The following is a 12,303-nucleotide window of genomic DNA, read 5'->3' on the forward strand; positions in this document are numbered from 1 at the left end:
TAAGAACATCACAAAATATTATCTCCCTTCTCCCCCAACCCTCACACACACACACACACACACACCACACACACACACACACACACACACTCTCAAACACTGGTAACAACTAACTCTGTTTGCTAGCTATATTGCTGTAGAAACTCTTATGGGAATTTAAAATTAAATACCTAATATTAATCACCAGAGTTACCTGAATCTTAAGTATTACAACAAGCTTCTATTTCCAATAATGATTACACTGACCCAAAAATCCAGTTTGTATATGGCAGTACTTTGATGGGCACTCCAGAGATCCAAAAACAGCCCTTTTCCAGAAACAGGCTGAGAAGTTTGGAGTACTTCCAAAGAGATATGGGGAATGGGGCTACGATTCCATTGGCTTAGAAGGAAGAGATGTAAGGGAAGCAAGGGAAAGAAGAGAAAGAGGGAAGGGGAAGCAGAAAAGGAGGATCCATACTGGCAAGTCTTTCATTTGCTCACAAGTTTCCATTGGATCCTATAGAATTTGATGGGTAGAAAGAAAACTTTCTTCCCAAATAGGGCCATTATTTATTTGCCCATATTAGGCAGCTGCATTTCTGCCTTTGGCATCCTCTGGTATTATGGATAGTAGTGGGCTTTTAAATAAATGCTTTTAGGCTTCTTTTCCACAATGGAAAACCAAAGCAAGAGAGTAGGCCCTTTGAACTACAAAGTATACCCAAGGCTGATGTTTCAGAAATCATATAAGGATCATTTACTGGTAAATGAGCTTCCCCATCAGAATTAAACTGAACACTTAGGAAAATTCAAGTCACTTCTCAACCTGGACCAAAGAAAAAAAAAAGAAAAAGCCATCTGTCAATGAAAGCAGCTATTCTGCAGTCACAGCAGCCATCCAATCTACCTGGGCCAGCTCTGTTTGCTACACCAGGGGCCAAAATCAAATAGAAGTGATCCTTACAGGCAGCAGCACACTGCAGCAACCACAAATTAACATGAGCTATGTTATGCTGTATTTTTCTTTATTTTGTTAACCATGTCCCAGTTCCATCTTCATCTGCTGCCACCTTCCCCCACCTCGGTGCTACGTGCTGCCCCTAAGGAGGAGCTAAGAAGCTCAGAGTCTCCCTCCAGTAATTCCAATGTCCATTTCATGATGAGCAGCAGGGTTGGACCTCTCTCTTGTTCAGTCAAGCCGTGAGTGAACCAGAGATGACCTTCTATTTGCTAGAGAAAGGATAACATTGCTAGATGGCAGCTAAAAAGAGACTGACCCGCACTGCTGTTGACTTCCCCGGATCCTTTTTCAACTGTTACACCTAAGATGTGTGCTTGCAGAGTTCTCTAACTATGAGAAATGTTACAAAACCATTCAGCCTGAAAGAGGCTGCACAGGCTGGTGGCTCCTGGAGGTCCAATGATTGTGGGGAAAAAGAAGGCTAAAAAGGACATCTGCTTTAGAAAACAGAATACAACAGACTGGCTAGTCTGCTGGAGAAAAAAAACACACACTAACCATGGACCACATGGATTGTGAATCCTGTGATACCAGCTACTGTGGGTAGAACTTTGACAGGAGATGAACACTGCATGTTCATGGATCTGTTCCAGAACATTAGCAAATGAGAAATTTGTGAAGGAAAAAAAAAACTGCTAACACTCTCCATTCCCAAAAGGTGACCCCAAATGGACATTTCTAAGAGAATCCTTAAAACAGATTTCGTTAAAATAACAATTAAGTCTCAAATAACAGAAAATCCTAGTACAAATCTGTATCAAAACAGCTGATTATTTTTGCTTAACTGTTTTTAGGAATGTATTCTGTAGGTGGTGAGCCTGGGATTTTGTGTTGGGTCAAAAGACAATTTCTTAAAAACATCATTTTAAAAATACCTTAATAAATATCGTGCGCCATAAAAAAGGGGGTCGCTTGTCCTGTAAGAATTTTCCCTTAGAAAAATACTTGGGCTCACTAGTGTAGAATGCCAATAAACTGGTCCCATCCAGAAATATTCAGAACTTAAAAAACACAGGCTCTTCAGAAACGTTTTTCATCTACTGAATAAGAGAGCAGTCCAACACTGATTCTGCTGATGATCATGAAACAGATCCTGGAAGTACTAGAGAAAGTGGGACAAACAGTGGTTCTTTCCCTCCTTCTCAGAGGCAAGTGTTGAAGGGGCTGTTGGTGTTGTTGTAAATATAATTGTTGTACAATAGGATTGGAAACTGTTCAACAACATTAAAAGATATATAGTTCAACACAGATAACGTGAATTTGTGGTTTTCTAAGTTAATATGTAGCCTGTAAGGATCAGAGGCCCTGATACTCACTGTCTTAAAAAATGCCTTATGCTCTAGGACTTAAATTTTAAAAATCATTTCAAAGGGGAAAAAAGGCACTCTTTGTAATTTATAATTTGCATAAATTATTTTGTAAAAAAATAAAATCCTACTCTTCTCTAATCAAATCACGCACCTACATCTAAATCTCATGAAATCAAGTTATTTAGCAATTGGAAGATGTTTGTTAAAAACTAAATTGTCTAACCTAAAGTTCTGCACAAAATTGGTACCAGAAATCTTTCAGGTGTTTTGAGCCCAGGCACTACTATTATCACACCAAAATTTAAAAATCTTTGAAATTTCCTTAATTTAGGCAGAGCAAAAGTAATCAACATCACTATACCAGATGCATTCTCCCTCCAGTGTTGCACAGGTAACTATTTGTGTTCTCATTCTGAGAAAATCCATCAACTGGTATTTGATCACATACTCTTTGAGTATAGCCATTGGAGAAGTTCATACAGTGTCCATTTGTAATGCAAATGGCACGCCCATTTGGATAATGCATGATGCTCCTCCCTTTGTACTGTCCGCTGAGGTGGTGCTGGCTCTCACTACTGGGATAATGGCTGCCTCCAAGCCCATTGCTACAATGGTCATGATTTAAATTATACTGCTCCATGCTCTTTGGAATCCTTTCTCCCCTCGGATGCTGCATGACCTCAGCCGAGTTCTCTTGCTGCTCTTGGTTATACATGAAGGTGTCCTGATGGGCTCTGGTCACCATGCCAATTACTTCTTCCTTTGCAAAATCCGACGGTGGAGGAGAGGGACTTTTCATGTTCTCCTGTTGCATCTGAGGTTTGGGTCTCAGCTGTTCCTGGGCCGGTGACGTTGTCTGTCCGTGACGTTCCACCAACGCTTCACTCTGCAAGTGACCACTGAACTGGCTGGTCATCATGGTCTTCATAGCACTCTGCATTTCCATCAGCATCCTCTGCTTTTCACGTTTAGGAATTCGACCAAACCGAACAGCTGTTGGAGAGAAAGATATCTAATTCTTATTTACAATATAGCTATATATTGTATATATATAGTCAAACAAAATAAAAATTGTTTTATATAACAAGCTGCTAGTCATTTAAGAGCTATCTCTATGCTCCTAAAACACATCCTAAGTTTGATGGCTATGTGGTCAATGTTATAGATATATGTGTATACAGGTGACACAGCCATTAAGAGATCTGACTCCAAAGGCAGGAAGATCTGGGTTCAAGTCCCACCCTTAATATATATAGGATCTTGGGATAGACACTTGACATTTCAATACTCTAAGCACCGACAGACCTGCACTGGCTGAGAGAATGTACTCAACGTGCAGTTCCCTCTGCTAATAAGTCATCAGCCCCGTCTCTATCTCTCTCCTATACCTAGATGCAGCACGAGTGGCCACGGGGCTCAGAGATCAGTCCAATAATGATATGGAAGTCATCCTGCTCTACGTCAAGGCCTTCTCAAAAATCTTCCCCTTGTCAAATCACATTAGTGACCTTACTCTTAACACCTAACAACAATCACATAAGCAGCTTCTCAAGCTAGAAAATAAAAAAAGATGAATAAAAATGAATATCTGAACAGATACTTGCAGATTTTTATAAAAATAATGGAAAAAAATAAGACTATTCACTCTCCATTCTTCTAGTATCCACAGTTTTGGTGTCTACCCTGTGTTCTAAGAGCCTAGAGATGCTGAAGAAAAAAGAAAAAGAAAAACTACTTCTAGTGCTAACGATGCATCGAAATTCAATATACTCATTCAGTGAGAAGTCACTGATACTGGCATTTTCAAAGAAAAGTTTGTTTGTTTGTTTTTATCAGCTCTTCCCCTCTACCCAATATGAATACATCCCCTTCTTTACAAATTGTCACCTTTGTAATGTTCTTGGAAGGGTATGAAACACTCCACCTGACATCTTCAACTAATGAGAGAGAGAGAGAAGAGACAGAGAAAGAGAGAGAGAGAGAGAGGGAGAGAGAGAAAGCTAGAGTTCTCAAAACTGATAATCCTAGCATTCAGTCGTCAAATTCTGTTCTCAAGATACTGCTTGATGCAATGTCTCTTTTGAGGATTGTCTCTGGTACAGTCCCATGGATTCTCCCTAAATAATTCTACTGGCCATGGCATGGTAGAAAGTCTATGCCTCCCTCTGCCGGACTACCCTAACTGCTGAAGAGCAGGTGCCACCCAGAGAGAAGACAAGCTCCCTGCAAAGAGAACACAGTGACAATCCTGTGGATCACTTTGCTTGTGTGGGACATCACAAAAAACATCTCAATCAACTCCTGCAGACTACTGGAGCTCTCACATGTTCTTCTCCACTTTATTTCTGCTTTCCAAGCACCCAAATTCTAACAATTCAAGCACATTCACATTAGAGTAGGTGAACAGAGAAGCAAGGAGAGGAGTCCCAAGGGGCTGCCAAGAAACCAAGGCATGATACCTAAGGGCTCCTTGACAAAGGGAAGTAAAGTGTCTTTGCAACAAAGACTCAAAACACTGATCAGAAAACAAGTTATTAGGGGAGAAGCATGAGACAGTTAAGGGAAGAAGAGAACCTGGATATTTCCACTTTTGAGAGCTGGGAGCCCTCAAAGACAGCAAAACGTGATTTCAGTAAGTCGCTGTGCACTGGTGAAAAGGCACCAAGGGGCAAGGCTGGGCAGCCTGCAGGAAGTGCATGTTACCCTCCAGGGGCAGGAGCCATGGGATTCTACAGCTGGCTACACACTGGAGGTACCTACCGTCTCGTGACATCCCAACAGATAGACATTTCTTGAAGCGGCACTGCTGACATCTGTTCCTGTTCATCCTCATGATAGAACAGTTCTCATTCTTCAGGCACTTTTTATACTGGATATTCTGCTGAATACTTCTCCTGAAGAACCCCTAAGAACAAGGAGATACACACAACCAGCTTTAGAAATCAAAATCTGTTCTCCTTTCCAAAACCTTCAATGCTGATCCATGCTGGCCGTCATCAATATCCCACTCATGTGTGTCTACAGCCTGGGAATGTTTCTGTTTGGGAATGGAGGGAAACAGTAGAGTGATCATACCAAAACACTAGGAGCCCAAAAGCACGAGAATTGGAAATGTCTCAAACAAGCACCAGATCTCCCTCTTTTATATCCATCATACCCCCAGTCAGACATTCCTGATTAGAGTGATAGATCTATGGTCATGGCAGGGTTTTTAAAGGCCAACTCTGCAGAGATGCCAGGAAATACACCACAGTGGTTTCCCGAAACCTCCTGGACCTCACCTGCAGGGAGCAGCTGACACCAACTGTGTGTTCCAAATTCCCCTGCCTGTATGCCCCAGGTAGGTTAATGTGGTCCCAAGTGCTCCATATCCCTATTCAATATCCTAAAGAAAGAAAGATTCCAGAAGGCATGTGGCTATAGACAGATCTGGGGGCTTTGTTTTGGTTATTTTTCTGTTATACTTTTTTTTAGTTTTGGTTTTTCTATGGTCTTTCTGGAGTTGCTCTGGCCTTTGATAACAGCTACAAAGTTTTCTTCCTCATAAAACAAATGCTTAATGTGCTTAGGATGTACCCTCAGGACCTTATCACCTAAGATAACTCAGGTTCATGCACATAGTAGGCAATGAAGTTGAAAATATGTTGATGCTCATATGATGAAGCCAAGTTAAATTCCAGGAACACAGATCGGTGTTGTAGAACTGGAAAGGACCAGAGAGCCCAATGCCTTCATTTGACAGGTGAGTAAACTGAAGCCCAGAGTGGTTCAATGACCATATTATCAAAGGTTACACAGCAACAGGTGGCATCTGAACCCTGAACCTCTGACTTTACACCCACTGGTCTGCTCTGTCCACTGAGTCACATGTCAACTATAACGAGCCTTGTACTGTTAGTGTACTGAAGTGTGCATTATAGCCTATTTGAGGACAAAAACTTACACTTCTTTCTTTGAAGTCCCTACAGGGCCAAGCACAGTACTTGACAAACACTAGAAACATGTCTCTTGACTGATTTTTAAATCGGGAATTAGGTTAATGACAAATAGTCAAAAGTTAATATCTATGTTTTCTAAAATCTTTTTTTCTTTTTTGGTCCAGACCTGTGATTTCTTTGATGCAGGGAGTTCCCAGCAAGCAAACTACCTCTGCTAATGCAGAACAGCAGCAGCTCTTCTGCAACTTAGAGTCAGAGAGCTACCTGGGGCCCAGGAGGTATGGGCACCCCCTGAGAATCACATAGCTGGGGGTGGGGTGAGGCCAGTGTGGAATGCAGGACTTTCTGCCTCCAAGAAGGCTGCCTCTCTCACTATAAGTGTGACTTAAAGTTCAAAGATCTTATCAAATTTATTATGACTACCCACTTCTAGTTTCACATGGACACAAAGGACGTTCCCAGCAGGAATTTAAATTTGTCAATGACAAGACTTCAGTCTTAGGCAAACAAGTGCAGATCACAGAGGCACAGATTGCATTTTCTTCACAGTTTGCCATTAAAGGCAAGTTAAGAGCTGATAAAGAAGTTGATATCTGGGAATGGCATTTGGATTTCTAGAACACAGCTTATAATACAGGATTGACAGATTCCTGGCCAGAGATGGAGTATACCTAACACCATTCCCACCTAGTGAGAATGTATTTGTCAGGTGTCTTGCATATGTAATCAAGAAGGCTTTACTCTTTTTGTGGTGGCTAAGAATTGGAAATCAAAGGGATGCCCATCAATTAGGGAATGGCTAAACAAGCTGTGGTATACTATTGTAATGGAATATTATTGTGCTATAAGAAATGGCAAGGAGAATGATTTCAGAAAAATCTGTAAAGACTTATATGAACTTATGCTGAGAGAAGTGAGCAGAACCAGGAGAACACTGTACACAGTAACAGCGATATTGTTGGATGAAGAATTGTGAATGACTTAGCTATTCTCAGCAATATAATGATCCAAGACAATCCCAAGACTACTGATGAAGCATATTATTCACCTTCAGAGAAAGAACTGATATTGACTGAATACAGATTGAAGCATGCTATTTTTCACTTTCATTTTTTTCTTTTATTCAAGTCTTCTTGTACAAAATGATTAATATGGAAATGTTTTACATAATTGCATACATATAACCTATATCTGATTGCTTACCGTCTCGGGGTGGAGAGGGAAGGATAGATTTTGGAACACAAAACTTTAAATAAAAATGTTTAAAAACTGGAAGAGAGCTTTACACTAAAAATGATGGAAGAGAGAAAAGATTGTCTATTTTTACTCTCCAAGTTAGATTAGTATAAAGAGTAGCCACAAAGAAGATAGAATTTCAGCTGAGATACCCAGAAATTCACAGGAGACAGAAATCCAAGAAAGGGAAGCAGTAGAAAAAAAATCCATGGCCTCATATGTCTACATACAAATGCCTAGGGTTTAATTAACTAACAAGAGGAAGTAGAGGCTCTACTGCAAGAGGGCACAACTGATTTCACAGGTTATGTCACCGATGATATGGGTGGGATAAGGCCTGTGACTGGACTACAGTTCTGGATGAGTATACTTTACAGCAAAGTCAACATTTACTGAGTGCCTCCCATGTGCCAGAGGAGTGCCCAGCTGGTATAATTAAGATGGTCTACTCATGTGAGGGAAATCTAGGAATCAGAGGGGAGAAGTAGGACAATTTGACTGAAGGTGAAAGGAAGGAGAAACAAGTCATATCACCTAGACAGAAAGAGTATGAGAAACAGATTCCCAAGCCAGAAGAGAGGCCTGCTAGAATAATGGTGATGAACTTCAAGTTTCCAGACATCAACTGGAGCTCTCTCTCCCCCTTCTATAAGCAAAACAGCTAATCACTTCTTGACTTGTCTAAGAAATAATTTCATCTTTCAAAGGTGGAAGGATCAACTAGGGGAAATTCTATTCTGAATTTGAGTCTTACTAACATAAGAAAGAGAACTTCATCAGTGGTGCTGAAATGATGGGAACCTTGGGGGAAAGTAAACACTTTATCCTAGAATTTGTGAAAAAAGAATTAGAAATATAGAAATAGTTTGACATGCATCCTACATTTGCTTTAGGGTACAGAAACAGGCACAGTGATAGGTGGAAGGGGCAAAGAAATAGACTCAGGCTTGAGGTCAGGAAAAAATCCCCAACAATTCAGGCTGTCCCAAAGAGGAAGGGTCTGTCTGCCTCCAGAAAGGCTGTCTTCAAACAGAGGCCAGCCAACCATTTGTTTGGCACTATGGAGTCCCTCTGTGCCCAGAAAAGAACCTGGGTCTAAAGGCACCTTTCATGGGCTCTCCATCAAGACATGTCCTTTCTGACTTCAGTTTCTCCAGCTATAGAATGAGAGCAGGAAGACTTGGCTTTGCTATTAACTCTATTTACAAACAGAATCTTTAGAAATAGTACAAAGAAAGGTGCTGAATTAGTTTAAAGAAATAATACTGGCCAGACTCACATAAACAACCTTGCAACTTCTCAGGACACCCAAGATAAGCCCTCCTGTCTCACCCTGCGAATTCATCATCTTGGCCAGCCCACTTTGCCAAATGTGATCATTTCTGTTTGAGGTTCAAAACCCAAAAGGAGTAAAGTATATGGCTGGACTCTGATTCATTCAGGCTCCTCTGATGGATGAAGCCTTCAAGAGAAGGAAGATATTCCGCCCCACCACCACCACCTTGCTTCAGTAGGGTCAACGTTACTTTCCAAAGTGCCTCAGGTGTGGATCAATGGAAGAAATCTGGCCCCAAGATTTAAGACCTTCATTTTTTACAATTGGCAATCCACCACACCTCTCTCCAGAGCCAATCAAACCTGATGGATTGTCCTAGGATCTCAAGATCAATTTAGCTTGGGTTTGTTCCACAGTGATACATTTTACTCAGTCACAGAAGTAAGGTTTGGGGTTTTATTTGTTAGGAACAGTCATAAGAAAAGAAGAATATTTTCACAAAATTAAGAATCAGATGTTTAAAACAAGATGTTTTTGCACTCCAAAATGTTTTAGGCTTACAATTCATAAATAAAAGGGAGCAGTTACTGTTTATTTCTTTCTCCCTCGTGCAGGGAGGTTAGTATGGCCCCCCAGAGCCCACCGCTCTGAATGCAGACCCACCAGCACAGGAACTGTAGCATGCATTACCTTACAGCCTTCACAAGCATGAACTCCATAGTGGAATCCTGACGCCACATCCCCACAGACTTTACACAGAAGAACCATACCACTGAATTCTAGGGCACAAACAGACAGCAGGTGAAAAGCTGGTGCAAACACTTCATGGAGTTCAGAATTTTTCTGCAATCAACTATTTTGATCCCATTCAACTTGAAAGCATCAACTGCTAGAGGGGACAAAATAAATCTTTGCTTTTAAAATTAAATAGTAATTTGTACAACAAATTCTCAAACTCAAAGGCATCTTATGAGGCTTTGTTTTCACAGTGACATTTTGTAAAACTGCCCCAAATATATCCTATAGCTCTGATTTCCTGAGGTATAATATGAAAACAGGGCCTTTCATACTAGGTCCAACTATGATATTACTTGAAACCCTATGGGCAGAGAGGACTCAGGAATGGTTGTTTAGATGAAAAGAAGCTAGTAGCAAAGAGCTAGATGGCCTAACTCAGACAAGGGCAGGCTGGCAGGGTTATAAGACCATGCAGCTTGTGACCTCAGCCAGAAGAGGGGCTAAGCTGGGCCAAGGAAAATGACCAAACCCAGCATGGGACAATGACTGTCAACTCGTGATGGCCAAAGTGGCTGATTAGAGCCAATGAATATGACAGTCTATAGAATGACACAAGGGGTGAGGGGTGTCTGAGCGCTACATGTGGCAGCAGATAAGGCCAAACCAACCGTGAGAATCACTTACTTGTCGCTCCTGCGGGACCTTTAGTCATCCCAGTGACACTAGATTTGCTGGTTTTCATGGGGCCATCTGTCCGGTCACTCTTCGAGGTGCCTTCAGCATTAATGTTGCCATTGCAATCTGATGACGCAGAACTGTTTGGAGAAGATGGGACTGAAGAAGGAGAGGACTGGAAGCTGCTCTCCGAACCCTCGCTGTGACAAGATGCAGGGCTGGAAGCTGAGCTCGAGGAGCTGATGTAAGCAATCACACCTCCTAGAAGAGACAAGGAAAACATGGTTACGTGAGTCAGTCCTCCAAAGGTGCTCCCTTGGGCAATGTCCTGGAAAATGGGAATTTGAGAAATCCCAACCAAAGACTCAATAAAGATTTCTCAATACTTGGGAGTGAGTGAGGTACTCGATCAATCCTAGACCAAGTGGAGCAAACTCCATCTGGTGCAGGACACCCTTCTCAGGTAGCAGGAGTCAGAAGGCCATCAAGATTTTGAGTCTTCAAGTGTCAAGAGAGTGCTGGACTTAAGTCCAAGTCCAGCCTCAAATAATTCCTATCTGTGTGAGCCTGAGCAAGTTACTTAATGCTGCTCTGCCTCAGTTTCCTCACCTGTAAAACAAAGCTAATAATAGCACCCACCTTCAAAGTTAGAGTGAGGATCAAAAGAGATCACACACAATGCAAACTTTCAAGTACAATGTAAATCCTATTTTTAGTATTATCACCACCATACCTAAACCTAGAAAACTGCTCCACCGGCAAATCTTTTGTGAGACCAGGTCAGCAAAAGTGGCAACAAAGGCAAATAGTCACCAGCGTAGAACTGTTATCAGTAGGGCTGTGATGCTGCTAGTAGGAGAAAACTCTTGAAACTATCCCTTCTGTGGGGATGAATACTGGGTCCAATGATACAGCAATGTTTGCTTTGAGAGAAGACAACTCCATGTCAGAGAATTCCACCTGGAAATAAATACCTGCTGGAAGCAGCAAGAAAGCAGTGATGGAAAAGAATCTGCTTACTTGGGACTCCAAAGGATCAGGAACTTAGAAAGGACCTGTGAACTGGAGGGTTTTCAGTTTTCCAAGAGTTCAGTTTTGTTTTTTCTCTAGTCTTTCAATAAAACTTTGCTTTTGCTTTAATACCTGAGGACTTGAAGGTGAAGAGTTGGGCAGTACCATGCATTCATTTTTAAACTGCTCACTTCCTTCAAAGGTTACCCCAAGCACCATCTTCTACACAAAGCTTTTCCTGATTCCCTGCACTGCTGGTACCCTAGCATCTGCTCTGTATACACTTGGATACATACCTGCTGTCTCCCCAGTCAGAATGTAAGGTCCCTGAGGGCAGTGACTATTTCACATTTGTCTTTGTATCGCCCTGTGACTGGCACAGGGCCTGATGCGGAATCTTAATAGAAGTCTGGAATGAAATACAAAAGGATACTGTGCAATAAAGTAACTCTCTGTGCCCTATTCTTCTCTTACACAAACCATGATGATGTATTTTGACACCACATTCTAACATTAAAAACAGACAAGTGATTCCAAAGTACATGCTGAAACTAAGACTAAAAGACAGTTCCCTTCTCTCCTTTCTGCTCCCAGCTCCAACAAACCCACCATGGATTTCAACAGTGAGACGCGTTTTGCTGGTTTAATGTAGACATACACGGTATAAAGGAGACCAACAAAGTTAAGGCTTTTTTTCTTCTATGTTTTCAAAAATCAGAAATGAAAATACTGAATGACTTTACTGTTCAGAATGAAATACAACTGGAAGCAAGGAACTGTGCTCTTCCTCCCAATGTGGATCCCTCCATTAATACACCAATCCTCATTAAAGAAGTCTAGAACAGAGAGCTAGTCCCACCTAGCACTTGGCTAAAAAAAAAAAGTCAAAAACAAACCTAAGGAAACACTCCGTAAGTGGTGGTGATGGTGATGATGATGACAACAGCAGTAACAGTTACACAGTGCTTTAAGGTGTGCAAAGCAAGGGACTATGATTATCACCATTTGGCCGATGAGGAAACTGAAGAAACTATGGAAGGCTAAGCAGCTTCTCTAGGGTTATGTAACTGGAATCTGAGGTAACATTTGAACACAGGTCTTCCTGATTTTAATTTC

At 41.4% G+C, this 12,303-nt stretch overlaps 1 protein-coding gene across 2 annotated transcripts in view; it reads right to left on the reverse strand.

Annotated features, from left to right (window-relative positions):
- The window catches only part of NR1D2 (nuclear receptor subfamily 1 group D member 2), a 55,370-nt gene that overhangs the window by 24,640 nt on the left and 18,427 nt on the right, over nt 1-12,303 (reverse strand). For both annotated transcript variants that reach the window (XM_020971078.2, XM_020971079.2), the window contains exons 2-5: nt 10,186-10,437; nt 9,454-9,542; nt 5,074-5,218; nt 2,675-3,306 (exon numbers count right to left, since the gene is read on the reverse strand). In XM_020971078.2, coding sequence (XP_020826737.1) covers nt 2,675-3,306; nt 5,074-5,218; nt 9,454-9,542; nt 10,186-10,437 — 1,118 coding nt within the window. The remainder of the gene's footprint in view (nt 1-2,674; nt 3,307-5,073; nt 5,219-9,453; nt 9,543-10,185; nt 10,438-12,303) is intronic.

This window comes from Phascolarctos cinereus, unplaced genomic scaffold, assembly GCF_003287225.1.
Source record: "Phascolarctos cinereus isolate Bilbo 61053 unplaced genomic scaffold, phaCin_HiC Scaffold_1;HRSCAF=81, whole genome shotgun sequence".
Classification (NCBI taxonomy): domain Eukaryota; kingdom Metazoa; phylum Chordata; class Mammalia; order Diprotodontia; family Phascolarctidae; genus Phascolarctos; species Phascolarctos cinereus.